General features: G+C 40.1%; 1 protein-coding gene across 1 annotated transcript in view; it reads left to right on the forward strand.

Annotated features, from left to right (window-relative positions):
• The first annotated feature begins 1,120 nt into the window (after positions 1-1,120).
• The window catches only part of LOC126154371 (circadian clock-controlled protein daywake-like), a 71,290-nt gene continuing 52,170 nt past the window's right edge, over positions 1,121-20,240 (forward strand). The window contains exons 1-2 of the mRNA XM_049916132.1: positions 1,121-1,292; positions 9,451-9,543. Of these exons, the coding sequence (XP_049772089.1) occupies positions 1,121-1,292; positions 9,451-9,543 (265 nt within the window). The remainder of the gene's footprint in view (positions 1,293-9,450; positions 9,544-20,240) is intronic.

A 20,240-nucleotide genomic window follows, 5' to 3' on the forward strand; every position in this document is an offset into this window, starting at 1 on the left:
ATGTTTTTATGAGTGAGTTTGCGATCATCGAAATATTAGATTAGATGTACCTTTGGTTCCAACTGATCCATTGTGAGGAGATCCTCCAGAATGTAGGACATATCAGGAGAACAAGAATACACAAATATTTAGAATGAAAAATAAATATGAGTATGGTAATGTACCTTCCACAGATCCCTAGTGGAATGATCGTCATGAATGTGGAATGAGTAAAAAAAAAATTTCAAATATATTTTCATTTATACAGTGATAAACATTGAATACAAGAATCATTTTACAACACTTGCTTACAATGATCTCATTACTACACTGAATTTGTGCGAAAGTCACATTATGCTAATATTAGCATTGTTTTGCATTATTGGTTACACACACACACACACACACACACACACACACACACACACACACACACACACCGAGTGTTTCTCTTAAGCAATACATCAATAGACTAGAAGGAATTGCCCACCAATAAATCTTTAGGCTCTTCTTAAATTGAACTTTACTGGTAGTTAAACGTTTTTTGGGTGCTGGCACATTACAGAAAATGTGTATTTCTGAATAATGGACATGGACAAAAATTAGTTACTTTAAATCTTTGTGAAGATTAGTCTTATATGTAGTACTGATTGCATGAACTGAGCTACTGGTTTGAAAAAGAGGAAGCCTATAGTTTCAATGATAAATTTCTTTAAGAAATAAATATATTTATGCACCATAAATAGCCGTAACTTTTGATTGCACTGCCTCAAAAGCTAAAATTTTTCACACCGCCAAGGGACTGTAGACCTTAGTATGTGACAAATTTCATCAGGATACCTCCACCTATTCCTCGGAAAAAGGTGCTTAAACTTCGGACAGACAACAGACGAAGGGCCAACAAAGTGATCCTACAAGAATTCCGTTTTGACCTGTTGAGGCACTGAACCCTCAGAACGAGCCACGGACATTGCAGAATTACGATTGCCAGGGACTGCCTGGCGAAGTGGAGCAACGCGAAGCAGCGGCACGGCGGGGCCAGTGTGTATGGCGCGGCTGCGGCTGGTATGTGTGTCGGTCCTGAGCCAGCAGCGGCGGGGGCGATAAGAGGGCCGGCAGGGGGCGGCGCCGCCCACACGCCATGGTGCAGCCCCGACCGCGACTCCAGCTGCTGCGGCACGGCCGCCTCGCCGCCGCCCTGGCGGTCGCGTTTGCCGCTCTGACCGCTGCCCATCACCTGCCGCCCACCATACGTAAGTCGTCGTCTGCACAGGCACGACACGGCACGCTGCAGCTGCTATCAACGAAGCTTAGTCAGTGGTCCTGGTATCTTAGTATTTTCGCACAGTGTGTTAAAAAACTCAGTCAATAATTTCAGACTTATGTAGTGGTTGTATCAATAGCATTGTTTCGTTTAGACATCATACGCTGGGCTAGAAAAAGCGCATAGATCTATTTCAATAAACAAAGTTGATGTTTCCAGTTCGTTGGTTAAGAAGGTTGGGGAAACATGTCAATCATTCTAATTGCCGTTAGGAAGCAGTTCGTCTAATATCATAACCGTCTACATATCTACATATATTCTCCGCTAGCCACCAAGCGGTGTGTGGCGGATGGCACAATTCGCGCCAAAGTCATATTCCCCCCCCCCCCCCCCCCCTCGCCTCCTCTGTTCCCCTCGCGGATTGCGCGAGGAAAAAACCACTGTCTGAACGCCTCAGTACGAGCTCTTATTTCCCTTATCTTTGAATGATGATCATTACGCGATTTGAAAGTTGGTGGTATTAATATACGCTCTACATCCTCAGTGAAGATTGGATTTCGGAATTTAGTGAGCAGCTCGTTCTGTTTAGCGCGTCGTCTATCTGCAAGTGTCTCCCACTTTAAACTTTCTATGAGATTTGTAACGCTCTCGCGATGGCTAAAGTACCAGCCACGAATCTTGCCGCTCTTCTTTGGACCTTCTCAATCTCTTGAATCAGACTCAACTGGTAAAGGTCCCATACAGACGAACAATACTCTTAAACAACATTGGTGAGGGGTAAGTGTGCTATATACAATTCTGATCCAACTAGTTTCGCGGCGTTAGTACCACATCTTTAGGGCTACAGCTGTCTGCAAATAAGAGTAAAAGAGAATAATGACCCTGTTTCGGTTAAAATTTAGTTGTACTTTACAAAAAACTATATAGGAAAAATTATATACTCACATTTATAATTTATTCCAAATGATAAGCAGTAGATGATCCATCATTCTTTGTCCAACTGTGTTAAAACTGTTTGACCGTCAAAAGATCCGTAGTCCAATTTAAAACAGAGAACGATGCAGGGAACACCGTCCAGATACAGGAAAACTAGAATAAGAATAAAGTGGTCAACCAACCGGATGTCGAAGATAAAACAGATGATATGTGTAGGTGGTGAAAGCTACATCCACAGGGGCAAAGTAAAATAAATCTCAAACCAGTGTTTATATGATTGTGCGATATGTTAAGTTTAGATAAAATACTGCGTACAAAATAGACCGTCATCTAAATAAACGAACTGGAGAAAGGCAAAGATATTGTGTAGACATACCTAAGGCTTAACATCGTCTCACAATACTTAACAATTATAGAGGTCAAACACCGAACAGCGGGTTAAAGAAATGCCATTTCGGGGGCGACTGTCAAATAACTGCTTGTAAAAATGGTTTGGATTAGGGAATAGACCGCTGTAGTAGGTTATTCTATCTATGCAGTCGAAGTTTGCTAAAATCTTGCGACGGTGCAACTCTAGTTGCCCCAATAAGCATGTTTTTAATAAATAAAATAACAATTGTATTTCAGGCTCTTCTGCCTTTCACATGTAAAATTACTTGTAAAGATGGTACCCAACTTTCTCTGCCACTGTTTACGATTTTATTTCCACCTTCCGCGGCATACGTTCTAACGCGCATGCTCCCGATTTCCTTATCGGCTTATTAGTTCGTCTAGGTGATCACTGCGGACTTCATGTTGTCAGGACACTTTCTGCATTTTAATGTCTCGATCTCTTCGAGAATGTTGAGATTATGTCCTTTTCTGTCCCGATGACGAATTTTTTAATTATTTTGCAAATTTGTAATGGTGTGTCCCTCCTCACGCAGATGATTACTTAAAGCTGCCTTCGAGATAGCAAGATTGATCTGTTCTTCAAATCTCGTGCAGAAGCTTCTGCCTGTTTATCCATTGTATTTCATAGGACAATTGTCGCACGAAATGCAATATATCCCAGTAGTATTATCTACTGGTTGAGTTTTCTTTGTGCCTATAGTTCATCCCAACGTTCTGTGATATAAAAACGGCAGTTACATGTTGCTCTGTCGTAATTGTGACCGAACTTTCTTTTCAACAAGCAGGAAAACAAATGAGGTGGAAAATGGGATTTTACTCTCATATATAGCGTCATAATATGAGCTCTATCTACAAATCAAAGCAGGTCATTCAGTGGTGTCTGTTAATGATTGAAGGTTAGGAACCTACGGTCTCTAATTATGCGTTATGGAGTAGTTTGCAGCACATGTGTTAAAATGTTACGTATTACCACTAAGGGATATGGATTTTGATAACATAATACATCAATAACAGACTGTTATTCTCTGACGAATGCAGAAAGAAGTTACAAGATCCACACTGTATGTGCAATGCAACAACCGCCAGGTAAAGCAATTTCACTTTCGTTACAGATTTCTTGTACACAGCTCTTGAAAATTATCTACATCGTAATCACGTCAGACCGTGCAGCGATACTACACGAAATATCTCACATTTTCTAAATATCCAAAGACACTGGCGTAAAAAATCAGCAGCTGCGACGATGCACAGACCAGGTGCATGAAAGTGTCGATTTGAATCTCTGTTAAGAAGCTTTTTCAGTAATAGAGAAGACATTGGGCAACATTCCTGGAACTGGGGTGTAACGTTATTTATGTAATTTTATTTGAACTCTTTGGCCGTTAGATACTTCTTAAACTATACTAAATTTATAAGTTGACAGGTTTATTTTTGATATCAATATGTAGCTGTTATGATTCCAGAGACACGTCTAATATGCAAACATTCAATTATACGGCAGTTAGACTTTAGATATCGCGCTTCCACATAATAGCATCAGACAAATTTCCCTGAACAACACAGTAAACTTTCCTGGTAAGGCATTTACCTATCCCGTAAATTACAGCAATAAATACTGTCGCATGTCGTTCCCGCTACTCTCCGATGGAGGAGCAGATAAAAAAATAGAACCTATGATATCTTGCTTGCCACAGTTTTTCTGATTGTTTCCATTATCTTTGTTCGTTGCATGGATTGTTATGAAGCATCAGAAGATAACCGAAAGAGGTTACATATTACATAAGCTCAGTAGAAAGTATAACGAGAGACTTTAAGAGGAGGCTGTCTCCGACAGTAAAAGTAACAAAACGATAATATCGATTTACGTAGTAAATGTATTTTTTGTGGCTTACGTAAGATATGTGTATAAGTAAAATAATTGACAAGCCACGGTCGCTTCAATCGTTTATTAGATGACCGGTTTCAGCACTCTGAAGGTGCCATCATCAGATCTGTGAAGGTATAACATAACAGGTTTGAGGGAGGGCTTACATGAGTTAACTATATACATTGCAATTATTACAGACCCACAGACCCGAAACGTGGATTAACATTTATAAAACTATATGGACATCATGGCATATGAGGCAGACTATCTGATAAAATCATTGTCACAACCAATAAAAAATAATAAAAGACTGCTCTCATGGTCGTTCTTTCCATAAAACGTAAAACTGAAGCCACCAGATAAAACTACTACTGCTCGCCTAACACCGGTCGGCATCATCACTGCCCTATTCCGCGCAGGCTCACCTGCTATGATTCTAGCGGTTCACAACCGGCCACCAGATAGCGCCGTCCAAGCAGCGCATACACAGTCCCACGGTATAACCACTCATTACTACTAAAACACAACTTTACTATAACTGCTTGTCGCATACCCATGCAAAGCCCCCATTTGCGCATACATTTCCCGTACATACTACAATCACTATAAAGTACGTCAAGTACAAAGTAAAAGCATCTGAGGCACGGGAATTATCCATTAGCGCCTTACAAAACTACATATTATAATTTACCTTTATTCACATCAGGACGTCAGGAATATGCACATAGAAAGCTGTTCATAACACGACTTAGGTACAATGTGACGAGCGATAAAAACCTGTATACTGTGCTTTACATGTCTAGGCACTATGATCTTAGGTATTATAAGCGCTAAAAAAGAACATATTCACTTGCTATAAAGCCCAGCATACAAGTTTTTATGGAGTACACTCGTTCATTTGTGATGTCTATATATCACTTGTCTGAAGTACATTCATTTTGTGAGATCATTTTATCATATCATATCATATAATGGAATTAATCTATAGTTTCAAAAAAATGTGCAAATGTGTGTGAAATCTTATGGGACTTAACTGCTAAGGTCATCAGTCCCTAAGCTTACACACTACTTAACCTACATTATCCTAAAGACAAACACACACACCCATGCCCGAGGGAAGACTCGAACCTCCGCCGTGACCAGCCGCACAGTCCATGACTGCAGCGCATAAGACCGCCCGGCTAATCACGCGCGCGAAATCGATGTTGTCTTTGTTCGTCACTTTGTGGGGCATTTCTTCTTCTGTGGTTCGTTGCACGTTCCAGTACTATGGAATGCCCTTTGGATGGAGGTCTGCTCGGCGTAGTGGAAACCTGACATACAGAAGAAAGTTAGGAGTCATTTAACAGTTTTATTTTTTTGTCATTATTCATTTCTTAAGAAAAATTAATAAGAAATAAATATTTAGGGCAGTAAATATTTATTTGTAAATATGCCGATTAATGGTAGTGAGATTAGAAGGATTGTAACGCAATGTTGTAATACTGTAATGACGAATTCAAAGTTAGATGAATTAACTTATAAAAGCAAATGGTGCTTACGAGAACATTGATGTAATTTGGTTTCTTGGGCAGTATATAACACTTGCTTAAAGAAAGTAAACAACTCCAACTGCTACTGTGCATAACAGTAAAATTAAATTCTCAGTTGATGGTTCCTTCTAAATTCTTTATACCGACGTGTATGACCGAGAACACAATCTAAAGTGTAACAGCTGTCGTCCATGGTTAAACGTATCGTCACTAGATGGCACTTTCTACATTGTTTTTTATATTTTTTTAATGAAGACAATAACTCCAAACTCTGTGTGTAATTTTTGTCGTTATTGGTGAACGAAATCTTCAAAATGTCTCTATCATCAATTTTGATTGAGCACTGAGAGAGATAAAGCGCACCGACAAAGAAACACCTTTGATAAATAATATGGATGATGATAATGGTTAGAACAATACAGTTGCAACTTTCGCCATGTTGGATAATTACAAAACTTACCACACCTCATTCCTGCTGAGCCCTTGCGGGCGTTCGTGGAATAATTTTTTGTGACTCATCTCAGAATTGCGTCCAGGTAGAAACACTGTTCTTAGCAGTACCACAGTGCTGCTGTCCCCATGCCATTCAACAGGATGTTAGCATTGTTACGCAGGTTTCACTGATGTGGATAACAACTGGGGTTACCGCCCCACTTTTAAAAAATCGGTATGTTTGTATACAATAAATAGCAAAAACCGAAATGCTACATTTTTTAAACAAAAAACAGTCACCTAGATTCATGGATTTTACTCCATTCGGTATTTCTATATATAACTTACCGAAATTTTAGATATTTTAAACAAAGAAATACGTGTATCTTGGTGCACGCAATAAGAAAACACGAGATCGCGAGAAAAATGGCGGTAACTAACTAAAGAAAAAATTCGATATCGTGAAATTCATTATCATTAGTTTTAAGTCTCTTCATTCCTTTATATCTTAGTTTAATATTACCTTCTTGAAAACCTTAAACGGTCGCGTTCAACGTTTTCGTTCAATGTTTAAGTTCGCAGAAATTTAAATGTTTAAAAAAGTAACTGAAACTGGGTAGCTGAAAACATTGTTGTTGTTGTTGTGGTGGTCTTCAGTCCTGAGACTGGCTTGATGCAGCTCTCCATGCTGCTCTATCCTGTGCAAGCTTCTTCATCTCCCAGTACCTACTGCAGCCTACATCCTTCTGAATCTGCTTAGTGTATTCATCTCTTGGTCTCCCTCTACGATTTTTATCCTCCACACTGCCCTCCAGTACTAAATTGGTGATCCCTTGATGCCTCAGAACATGTCCTACCAACCGATCCCTTCTTCTAGTCAAGTTGTGCCACAAATTCCTCTTCTCCCCAATTCTATTCAATACCTCCTCATTAGTTATGTGATCTACCCATCTAATCTTCAGCATTCTTCTGTAGCACCACATTTCGAAAGCTTCTATTCTCTTCTTGTCTAAACTATTTATCGTCCATATTTCACATCCATACATGGCCACACTCCATACAAATACTTTCAGAAACGACTTCCTGACACTTAAATCAATACTCGATGTTAACAATTGTCTCTTCTTCAGAAACGCTTTCCTTGCCATTGCCAGTCTACATTTGATATCCTCTCTACTTCGACCATCATCAGTTATTTTGCTCCCTAAATAGGAAAACTCCTTTACTACTTTAAGTGTCTGATTTCCTAATCTAATTCCCTCGGCATCACCCCACTTAATTCGCCTACATTCCATTATCCTCGTTTTGCTTTTGTTGATGTTCATCTTATATCCTCCTTTCAAGACACTGTCCATTCCGTTCAACTGCACTTCCAGGTCGTTTGCTGTCTCCGACAGAATTACAATGTCATCGGCGAACCTCAAAGTTTTTATTTCTTCTCCATGGATTTTAATACCTACTCCGAATTTTCCTTTTGTTTCCTTTACTGCTTGCTCAATATACAGATTTATTAGCATTGGGGAGAGGCTACAACCCTGTCTCACTTCCTTTGCAACCACTGCTTCCCTTTCATGTCCCTCGACTCTTATAACAGCCATAGTGGTGTTATTTTCTTACCTATATGAAGACGAGATATGGAGAATTTTTTTTTTTTTTTGAGAAGCGGTGCGGTAACCGCGTTTGTCATCTACTCGCTGATCTATTGTGTGTGTTTTCGGCTGTGGGACATGAGGACTAAAGAGCAATTGTACGGCTCTGCGTAAGGCACTGGGCAGTCAGTCAGCTTTGGCTATCTGTGCACACTCTGAAACGCAACGTCCGAGTCTGCAAGTGAGAACATAATTAACAAGCATTGTACGTAACAGAAACATTGTTTATTATAGATGAAAACAGACGCTTGTATCCATAGTAATCTGAAGTAAAAATTATGAATATGTACGGGATGTTTTATGCAGACAACTGAGAAATTTTTAGTGCCAGTGGACAGAACGTTTTATTGTATTCGGTGGATCAGCTAGCGAGGTAGCTGTCAACATGCCGTTTCTTAAGCTCAGTCTGGAAGAAGGATGAAACTGTAATGTATAGACGACAGTTTTGTTGCGAACGTACAAAGTTTTTTTAATTGCTAATTTTGTTATTATCTTGTAAGAGATACAAAGTAGATAATCAACAAAAGGAAATATATCGTTGACATCAGTTTATGAGTTGGTTGACCAGAATTTGGCCACTTCAGCTGCATTCGGTGTCGGCCTCATCTGGATGCGTGTGGCTGGAGACACTGTAGTAGACGGTTGTTAGTCTGCACAGCTCCTACCTTGCAAAAACCGACTCCACCGGAGGGCCCATTTTTTCAGGCTCGTATTGCATATGCTGATGTTTCCACCGCCACTGAGTCGATATACATCTGGGGCTGACAGTGGTCTTTTGTGAGCTGATGGATGCCATAAACGAGAAGAGTAACGCTCGAAAGTAAAGTGTGTAAGATAGGCAAGACTTCACTCGTTTTCTCCATTTCTGCCGCCCCCCCCCCCCCCAGTCTCTCTCTCTCTCTCTCTCTCTCTTTTTCTCTCTCTCTCTCTCTCTCTCTCTCTCTCTCTCTCTCTGTGTGTGTGTGTGTGTGTGTGTGTGTGTGTGTGTGTGTGTGTGCGAGCGCATGCGGGTGTGTGTTTCTATGTAATAGCTCTGGTAATGGCCGGTTAGGATTCAGAGACTTTTCCAGTCAAGTACCAGGAAAGTTGGTAGAGGGGTGCAGGGAATATTTGGGGTGGGGTTACCAGTTCTAGCACTTGCTGCAGAACCAAGGGAAATCTCCCGAAAACCTTGGTCAGAACTGGTGGATTAGAAATCTTTTCAATTTAATTTTGGGTCTGTATGTCCTAGCCAAGAAATATGAAAGATTAATGTACTAGTATGTGTAAGGAGTATATATTTATGTGTAGACAGAGTAAAGTCGATGACTTGCTCGGCACGTCTGGTACCCCGCCAGTTGCACGCATATGAATACTTAACAGACGCCAAAGTTGAACTATTACCCCATTGTGTTCCAGCTGCGTTCCTGAAAGTGTGTCATCGCAACGATCCTCGACTCAACGACTGCGTGAGGAATTCGGTCGACGCTCTCAAACCGTACCTTAAAACAGGTGAGTGCTCGGCGTGCAGCTTTAATATCCTTCTGCACTCTGAAAGTATAACTACAATAGAGAGTAGATGATACCTTTCGAGATAAACTTAATTTCTCTGTACGACAAATAAATAATTTAGGGTAGCTCCTTCCTTGTCTAAAACTTACGAGTGGTCAAGAACTGAGCCGATATTTTCTATAGGACAAAGTGAAGTTTAATCACAAGACATTTTGCATATAAAAAGATCCTAAATTTGCAGATAAAACAAGTATGAAAGTTAATGGAATTTGGTCACCGTGAGCTAATAAATATGCTTAGCAACAACGTGCCGTACTCTCAGTGAAGTTACCCATCAGATCCATTGATAGTCGATGCTGTTATACCTGAGCAGAATTACAGGAGTTTATGGTGGGAGAAGAGGAGCACCAGTTCGTTTCCTCAGTGCGTCACAGTCTTGCTTTAAGGGATGCAGCCTTCGATGACCAGTATGAGGTGTGACTGTCTTTATTAGAAGAAGTTCTTTCAATGAAGCTGCTCGGCATTATGATACACGAATGGGGTGTTGACACAATTGCAGCTCTGAAATTTAACACCTACGATTGCAATACCTCTGCGTCTTCAGACTTTAACGGTATTCCTCCCACCAATGAAGCTACTTATGAGCAACTAATATGAAGTCTTCTCACATCAGGACCCACACTATGAATTTCCTTAAGGACTCAAACCCCGGAAATAGTTCCTGTCTATTCAGAGAAAGAGAAATGCTAGCTTCACTACTGGGCTTTCACCACGACTAGCTAGTTGCAGCCCTTTGGCTACCATCAGGTGAAGTGTGTATTACAGCATCCGCCGTCTGTGCATCAATCTATGTAGCTTTCTAACTTTCAAATAATTTCGTTGAACATTAGTGCTGTCTTGTATTCAAATCATTTTTGCTTTATTTTCATGGGTTTCATTTTCCAATCTATAGACTTGCAATCCATTACAGATCTACTCAATTCCAGACTTTTTAAAAATTTTAGTACTCTTTATCGCATAAAAATATGAAAGTTTCATTTTGTTGATTACTGATTTCGGTTGACTAACAACGACCTTCGGATCACTCTTACTAAGGAATCAGTACCTAATTAAAGTGTTGGCCATAGCACCATCGTTAGTGAGTATACATCAAATCATCCTTACTGAGGAATCGGTAATACGCACGATCTGAGGAAACCGATAATCAGCAAACTGTAATTTTTATATTTTTTTAGTGCAGTCAAGACTATTAATTAAAAAATATTGCATATCGCTGAGTGTTCTTCACCCGACGATGTCAGGTCTTACAAATCCTAGATCAGCCTAGTTTACTACATTCCTTCATATTTCAGAAATCTCATTTCTGCTGCCTGAATTTTAATAAATCTTTTGCATAAAGAAAGTGATTGATATTTACCCACCTTAGTCATTACCTAAAAGAAGAAGCCAGGGAATTCATTTAACGAATTAGGGACATGATTTTATAATGCAACACTTGGCTGAGAATGAAAGAGCTTAGCGTATTTTACTTGGCTTCAGTACTTCTATTTGAGACGAATAACATACAGAAATTTACCAGTAATGTATGACCGTCAGTACTGGTGTAGTTCTCAGTTATGCTGATTCAGTTTGGAGTTAGCGAGGGAAATGATGGAGAGGTGACACACTGGAATCGTCTTCGGCAGAACAGCTGTTCAAATCTCCGTCTGTCATTCCAGATATAGCTTTTCCACGACTCTCCGGAAGCGGTTGAGGGTAATCATTGAATGCAAACTTTGAAAGAACACAACCGATTTCCTTCCCAATCTTTCCAGAAATCGAACTGGTGTTCCATCTCTTATCACTTCGACGATGACGTTAAACACTGATGTACCTTCCTCCTTGAAGGAAATCGTAAACTTTATAAAGCATCTTCAGTATCGAAGTAGATCTTTCGAAATTTGTTGGGTTAAGGAATGCGAAAGATACGGATCACCTGTCACCTAAGCTCCTGTGTAACTTTTTTTCGTCATACTCGTGGCGTGCGTGCATTAAGAATTGCCGTGTTTCAGTGGCGGTTAATGCAGGTACCAAGGTTCCCTCTGAACAGTTACGGCAGTACTAGTCTCACTCATTGGTAGTACATGTTTGATACGTAGACTCGGTTAAATTATCGGTAAAATATTGGTAGTACATGACGCTTTCTTCATCGTACAAGATGGATGACATGTGTTCTTGCGGATTTACGGAATCTTCTGTGCTCTCCTTCTTCATGTTGGCATCAGGGCGCTTAATCAGATGGTCGACACTAATCTTCATACTTAATTCGTTCAGAACGTTTTTATCAAACTCTATCGGTCTTACTGGGCTAAGAGACGTAAAAGTGACAGAATTTGAAATAACAGCAAATAGCACAAATTATTTCTGTTGTCTCCACTATCGTTACTCGCTTATCCACTAAAAAAAGAAGAGTAATTGCGATATTACTTTTTCAATTGACATTACATTTAATCAACTAGATAAATTTCATGCTGTAATTAAGGAAAAACGCAGCAGTTGATGGATGTGAGACATGACATCCCAAACAATATCCTAGCAACGCGGAAGTGTGCTACATAATTATATTGTCCACTGCCAGAACACTTCAACATCGCCATCGATGGTAATTCTTGAAGAAATTTCAGACAATTACTTTTATGCCTGTAACGCCTGTTTCATATTAGATGGTTTACAGGTCTGAACAGCGTTATCACGGTCGGTATTTACAGGAATTATGGCAAAACATCACAGAGATATTTAAGAAACTCAGAAACTAGAATGATCCAGATATTTGGAAATTATTGCAAATATATTATTTGTAGCATGTGATTAGGTTATAGGACCACAGAAATTGGGACACCAGCTGAGTAAAACAGAATTTGATGATACGTTCATTGAATTATAGGAACTTCCTGAACGGATAAATAAAAAGAGCGAAAAATCATTACAGAATTTACGGGATCCAATGAAACCACTGGTATTTACAAATGAGAAAACATTATAGCCAACAGTAGAATCGAAAATCTCTCAAAGGAATATTGTAGTGCAACGTTGCACTGACACTCAAATAATTAAGGATGGAGCGGAAGCTCGGATTGCTCAACGGTATGGAAGATGATCACGGCGTATTCAACGAAACCATCTCAGCGTTCGCCTGAAGCTACGAAGAATCCGGACAAGACTTTCAAAAACTCACCACCCAAAACACATACATGCTCTCTTAACCACAGCTTAGACTGCTTTTGTAATGTTTAGAGGACGAGCACTGTTTTATGGCCACCTCCATCTCTAAGACAGCACAGATCAATACAAAAAGCAAAATCGTAATTGATATATAAGCACAAAAGAAGACATCCAAACATTAAGCATCAAATTTTAAAATATCTTCCTCGCAGATTACGTTCACAAAGAACTTGAACTGTTATCGAGAACCAACAATAAGACGATGTGCTCGTTGGACAGAAAAGCATGCAGAACGACGGGAACTCAGGATGCAAAGGGGGACGAGGTTCATTATGAAATGCAGGAAGTCAAACGTAACCCAACGGACTACGAAATGATGGCGATAATAACACACACAGTAACAATAAAAATATCAACATTTAAAGCATGGGGAGCACCCTAGATTAGTGCTTCTTCAAGATTTTTTTTTTTTGAAAAGCTCTACTAACTCATGTTATTGTTTTTGTCGTTGTTGTGGTCTTCAGCCGAAGACTGTTTTGATGCAACTCTTCATGCTACTCTATACTGTGCAAGCATCTTCATCGCCGAATAGCTACTGCAACCTACATACTTCTGAAACTGCTTACTGTATTTATCTCTCGGTATCTCTCTCTGTTTTTTAAGCCCCACACTTCCCTCCTGTACTAAATTGGTGATTCCTTGATGTCTCAGAATGTGCCCTATCAACCGATCGCTTCTTCTAGTCAGTTTGTGTCACAAATTTCTTTTTTTCCCTATTCTGTTTAGTACCTCCTCATTAGTTATGCGATCTGCCCATCTAATCTTCAGCATTCTTCTGTGGCATCATATTTCTATTCTCTTATCTAAACTATTCATCGTCCATGTTTTACTTCCATATGTGACTACATCTACACTATTACTTTCAGAAACGACGTCCTGACAAACATATGTTTGATGTTAACATATTTCTCTTCTTCAGAAACGCTTTCCTTGGCATTGCCAGTTTGCATTTTATATCCTCTCTACCTCAGCCATCATCATTTATTTTGCTGCCCAAACAGCAAAACTCATCTACTACTTTAAGAGTCTCATTTTCTAATCTAATTCCCTCTGCATCACTCTATTCCATTATTTTTGTTGATGTTGATCTTATATTCTCTTTTCAAGATACTGTCAATTCCGTTCAGTTGCTCTGGCATGTGATTTGCTATATCTGACAGAATTACAATGTCATCGGTAGACCGCAAAGTTTTTGTTTCTTCTTCCTGGACATTAATTTTCATCCCCAAACTTTTTTTGGGTTATCACCACTGCTTGCTCGATGTGTAAGTTGCTTTTTATATTAGTTCCAATAAGTAATGAAGCCCAAATTTACATAATCTAATATGAACTGAACTGTAACTCATTTGAATGCAGCGTGACTGTATTAAATACGCAACGGAAGTAAAATAGTTATCTGCCCATATCAAAATTTGCATTTACCTAGCGTCTTGACAACATTGTTGCAGATTTCTCGAAAGCATAACAGTAAAAAGCAAGTAGGCACCGGCTAAGCTAGATTTTTGTGTATAAATGCATATTCAAACTGATGCATGTGGTAATGCGTGATGATAAACAATGGGACGTGGAGAGTGCTGTTCCTATGAAATGATATTCCAAGACAAAGATCTTAGAAATAAATATATATTCAAAAGACAAACCGAACAATGATTTATAAAAGGGTTCAAAGTTAACCGAGAATTTTTATAAAAATCAAACAGCTTAATCAATTAATATGTTAATCCATGACTCAGGGAAGTGGGTGGTCTTTTTCTCAGGTCTGAGAACGTTAATTAGTTTACGACAATCATTCCAAAAAATTAGGTGCGCAGTGCTGCAGTCTTAAGTCTTCAAAAATAACAACATTATTCAAAATCCATATTCCTTTGACCTTTCAATGTACACATCTTACTAATCCTTGCTGTCCTTTCTTCCTCTAACAGATACAATCACAAGTCCACACAACACTACTAAATACGTCCATCACCTACCACACTTCAACTAAGAATGTATAAAACTGCACAAAGACGAAGGCTGTGCCATGACAAGACCAAAGATTGTTTAACAGTAAACAGTAACGTAACTTGCTCTCTCTCTCTGAGCTGCACATCGATGGCAAACAGATATCAAACTGACGTTTACAAATGTACAGATTCAATAACATCGGGAATAAGCTAGAACTATGTCCCACTGCATTCTTAACCACTGCGTCCCTTTCATGCCCTTCAACTCTTATAATGGCCATCTTGTTTCTGTACACGTTGCAAATAGCCTTTAGATTCCTGTGTTTTACCCTGCTACCTTCAGAATTTTCTAGTCAACAGTGTCGAAAGCTCGAAGTCTACAAATGCTATAAAGGTAGGTTGTGCCTTTCCTTAACCTATCTCCTTGGAGAAGTCGTAGAATCTGTATTGCCTCACGTGTTCGTACATTTCTCCGGAATCCGTATTTATCTGATGTGACTTTTCATGCTTTCGCGAGAGATCCTGATGTCGAGCAATTGCATCGATGAAATATTGTACGAGTTACACAATACGATCCGGCGGCAAACTGGAGAAGCGTATTTGCACACTTATCTCTTCCGAGGTCGGCTTCTACCAGTTTTCCCATGCTTGTCTAAAGAATTAATGATAGTATTTAGCAAACATGACTTACTAAATTGATAGTTCTGTAATATTCACACCTATAAGCACAAGCTTTGTTCTGGAACTGTTATATGCTTCTTGAAATCTGAGGGTATATCGCCTGTCCGATACGTCTTGCACACCAGATGAATAGCTTTGCCATGGCTGGCCCTTACAAGGCTGTCAGTAGTTCCCGTGGAATGTCGTCTACTCCCTCATATATTAAAATATTATGTCGCGAAATCACTGTCATTAATAGACGAACGCATTGCGCCATTGGACATCTTACGTCAGAACGAAGAAGAGCGAAGAATGCCTCGAGTATAGCGTAGGTGAATGCACCCGCATCGGAGCCTCGGCTGTTTCGTCCAGTATGCGCGGGACACGGGCTCGGCAGCTTTGGGAAGCAGGGCAGAGATGCCGCAATGCGCTGGCCACGGACGCGTCTGCTTCGTCGGCAGTCAGAGCCCGCAGCGGACAATGGCTCTTACGACAACGCTGACTATTCGCGACGGTATTTCGTAACGCCACACTTTCGACCACAGCTTAAACTGCACTTCTGTTTCGGTCACACGTGCGCGGGCGTGAGTGTTGTCTGATTGTCAACATGCTGCATGCATTTAAGACGTTACACAATCATCACTTTTCCATACAGGGCCCGTAATTACTTCGCTTTCTATACCAAGCGACAGTTAGTAGAATACGATAGCGGCGCCCATCTAAGGGAAGACTATGTGGCCAGCAACGCACATCAGCTGTCTGATAAATTTCCATTACAGGTTCACGGGATTCATTTACAGAGAGAGCATTCTTATTGGTAAAGGCAGAACCGAGTTAGTATTTCCCTCCGACTAGCTTGGCTGAGGATTTTGGTGGTTTTCTTAAGTCTCTTCAGTCAAATGTCAGGGTAAAGTAATTTCACACCTGAATCTATATTCTGCAAACAATTGCAAAGTGCTAGGGATTATTTCTTGGGGCACACTTTAAGGTTTCCTTTCCTCCCATTCACAGACATAATGTGTGTAGAATGATTGCTTATATGTACTAAGGCATGCTTCACGAGAATGACATACAAGAGGGCTCGAGAACATTCCTAGTTTCCATTAAAAACTGCTAAGCTGGTTTTCTCAATTTTCACAAAATGTTGTCAACACGTCTAAATGTGTGTGAAATGTTATGGGACTTAACTGCTAAGGTCAACAGTCCCAGAGCTTACACACTACTTAACCTAAATTATTCTAAGGACAGACACACACACCCATGCCCGAGGAAGGACTCGAACCTCCGCCGGGACCAGCCGCACAGTCCATGACTGCAGCGCAATAGACCGCTCGGCTAATCCCGCGCGGCTGTCAACACGTCGTCTATCATGGATAAGATACTTAACTATCTGTCTTCACTAATTTTCCTTCCCTACTCCTCTTCCTCTTTAATCTGATGCTCTGTCTTCTGTGACCTCTACGGGACGTTAAACACCATCTTTCCTTCCTTATAGGCCATTTAGTATGAAAAGTAATCGATTTAGTAGGCTCTTCGGAAGATTAACAATGAACAGAAATAATTGTGATGCTTAGCAATGAAAACAAGATATAATCTGTGACTCTTGAAGTTTTCCCGGCGTATCGAATATTCCACAAGATTTCGGGATTGCAGCCGGATCTCGTCGACTTCTTTCCACGATATTTCGGCTGACAACCTTACAGCCATCTTCAGGCGAGTGTTTGACTCTGGAGATTGCTAGTGCAAGTCGCTCTATTTATACGTAAAAGTGCCGCAAGACGCGCATGTGCAAGTTACCGTTGCATGCGCGCCACCTGTCGATTCCAAGGCCCTCTACAATATTACTGCATCTATGGAGCGCAAACGAATGCGTGATACAAGTAAAACATGCACGCAGACGTGTCCAAAACACTAAAATGCAAAATTTCGATATTAAAATTAAAATTACTTGTCGCTCGACATGTCAGAAGCCATAAAAAGTTTTCTTTTGGTTGATATTAAAGAAATCAACGGGTCCCAGGCCTTATTCAATTGAAAGCCGCCATCACGATTAATGAGATTTTCCGCTAAACGTATTTCCACGGATTCCTTAACAGCTGAATCCCAGAAGGATCTCGATGGGGCCAAGATTTTCGTGGCTGAATAATCCATAGTATGTCCTGTGGAAATACAATGTTCGGCTATGGCCGACTTACTGGGCTGTAAAAGGCGAGTGTGGTGCTAATGTTCAACGCAGCGGTCGTGTACTGTTCGCACACTCGCAAGGTATTTTATAAATTCCAGCCTTTCGTAATCCCAGATCATCCTTGGCTGAGCCCAGAAGAGCACGAGTCTATGTAGGTGGCCAAAAGATTGCTTTCACACGATGTTTCTTTAAAATTCTGCCTACTTTCGATGAAATGTTACCTCTATCGAACCTCCGGCGGGTGGGGCCGCGCAGTCCGTGACGTGACGCCTCAAACAGCGTGGCCACTCCGCGCGGCCAGCGTTCGTACAGAACGATGGTCTATCAACATTTAGCATTAATGTGTGCGCGGGAGTGGAGGTGCAAACAGTTGGTTCAATGTGCATTATATATGTTCTTTTTATGTGTTTGACAAGCGAAACTGATGTTTTCTATGAGTGGAAAGTGTTCTCATTGTAGTGGTGGCATGTATGCATGTTAGAAAGAATTATCTGAAGATCCGATGACGACAGCAAAATTCTGTTAAGCCGGCCATTGTTAAGCAAAATAAAATGCTAACTGATCTAGGCTGCAGAAGATTTTCCTCTCCACCAGTGAAACATCGCTCTCTACGAACATGTACAACCTATATTTAGCACTAAAATCATTCTTTTGTTTGTTGCCACAACAATACCGACATCTTATGTTCTTCTGTAGTTATATGGAAATGCCGTCTGGCCAGGGCTTCCCGTCGGGTAGACCGTTCGCCTGGTCAAGTCCTTCGAGTTGACGCCACTTCAGTGACTTGCGTGTCGATGGGGATGAAGGGATGAAATGATGATGATAAGGACAACCCAACACCCAGTCCCTGAGCGGAGAAAGTCTCCGACCCAGCCGGGAATCGAACCCGGGCCGTTAGGTATGACATTCCGTCGCGCTGACCACTCAGCTACCAGAGGCGGGCTGTAGTAAGATAACATTGTGTCAGACATGGATATGACGCTGTCATCTGATTTTTCTACACAACATTTGCCATTTAATTTTAGTGTAGCACATTTACGGACAGATTCCTCTTAAATCCTCTAAACTGCTTAGTTCGAATAATAGCTCCAGTGAAAAACATCGTACGTGTTCGAGACCAACCAATTACACCTCTTTAGAAATTATTCGCCAACGTTTATTTTAAGTACGAGTAAAAGTTTTCGTCCCAAGCTAAGATTATTTGGAATATATTATCTTATTAAAATATGTAGAATTTATTAAAAACAAGAAAGAATAGTAACAAGTGAAATGGGACTTCTACTTTTGACTGATACTCCTCAACATTTTAAAAAATTTCTAAGGTCGAAACAATCATCATGGTTAAGATATCATACAGAAATTTCTGTTTAATTGTTTTCCCAAAATATTCCAGAATGGTCCGATAGCAATGAAAATCGACAACTGTGGAGGAAGATTTTTATTGCATCAAGTCACGGGACCGTTTACAGATACTTCCAGCCTTGAGAATCGGGGCACTGTAATGCTGGAGGACGCACTCCCCCACTGGGAATAATAGTTAGTTCCATCAGTGATCAGTCACCATAGCTGATCTTACCACTTAGCTTTCAGGTTAAAATAGCACCCACTGAAAACTACCGTATTACAAAAACCATTAAGGGATCTCAACACCGTTTCAAAACTGGAAGAAAACAATGTGTCCTTGTGTCTCCTTGTGTTTTTCGTAGGCAATCGCATACTGCGATAAGCATCATTGTAAAAGTTAACTCACTCGATGATGTTATATTGGTAGATTAAAACTAACTGCATTGGTAGTCCGGGATACTTCGACCACCGAATCCGTTGCTTCCACCTGCTTCATAAAAGTTTCACAGAGGCATTTCTACCATGTACTTTTTTGTTTTTTTTTCCGTTTCACTGGATTCATTGATAGATGTCCAAAGTCAAAACACAAAAATGAATACATCTAATAAGTAAAAATGAATGAAACATACCATAAGAAAGTCGAGGCATTACAGTAACATGCCTGATGTTTAACCATAATGTATGTACAACTTAGAATTTGTGTGACATGAACAAAACAGTTAAATGCCGCATATTGTCGTCTCACAGTTGACAAACGTTGCAGCTTGAGTGTTTTGACCTAGACCTTGAGCTACATTGTAACAATACACTGAGTCAAGGTTATTAAAACCACAGTTCCACTACCATCCTTATCACAACATCTATGCGCGATTCTCGCTAACCAATAGATTATGAACGGAAGTGATGATACCATAGGCTGCATATACAGTGTGTTGTGCACTTTAGTTACGTAGTTTAAGTCTACACTGTTTCAGGTATGGTAACGACGTACGATTGATTCTTTAGGTATGAAATCAATGCTCACCATTTTTCATGGATTTTCATCTTTACTGTTAGTATTCTTTTGGGATTTGATTTAGGATGTAGACCTCGAACTAAAGAGCATTACTCCGAATTCGTCAAATCGTTAGCAAGCCACAGGATGTACCTTAGTATTAATAAAATATTCTCACTGTGCATATGTCGCAAGTTTTATGAGAATAGCAGTAACACAATACTTGCAATGCATGTTTGATAAGTGCTATATATGTAACTCAAAAACCCAAGAGTACATGACAGATAACGCTATGAATACCGAATAAAAA

The sequence above is a fragment of the Schistocerca cancellata genome, chromosome 2 (assembly GCF_023864275.1).
Source record: "Schistocerca cancellata isolate TAMUIC-IGC-003103 chromosome 2, iqSchCanc2.1, whole genome shotgun sequence".
Classification (NCBI taxonomy): domain Eukaryota; kingdom Metazoa; phylum Arthropoda; class Insecta; order Orthoptera; family Acrididae; genus Schistocerca; species Schistocerca cancellata.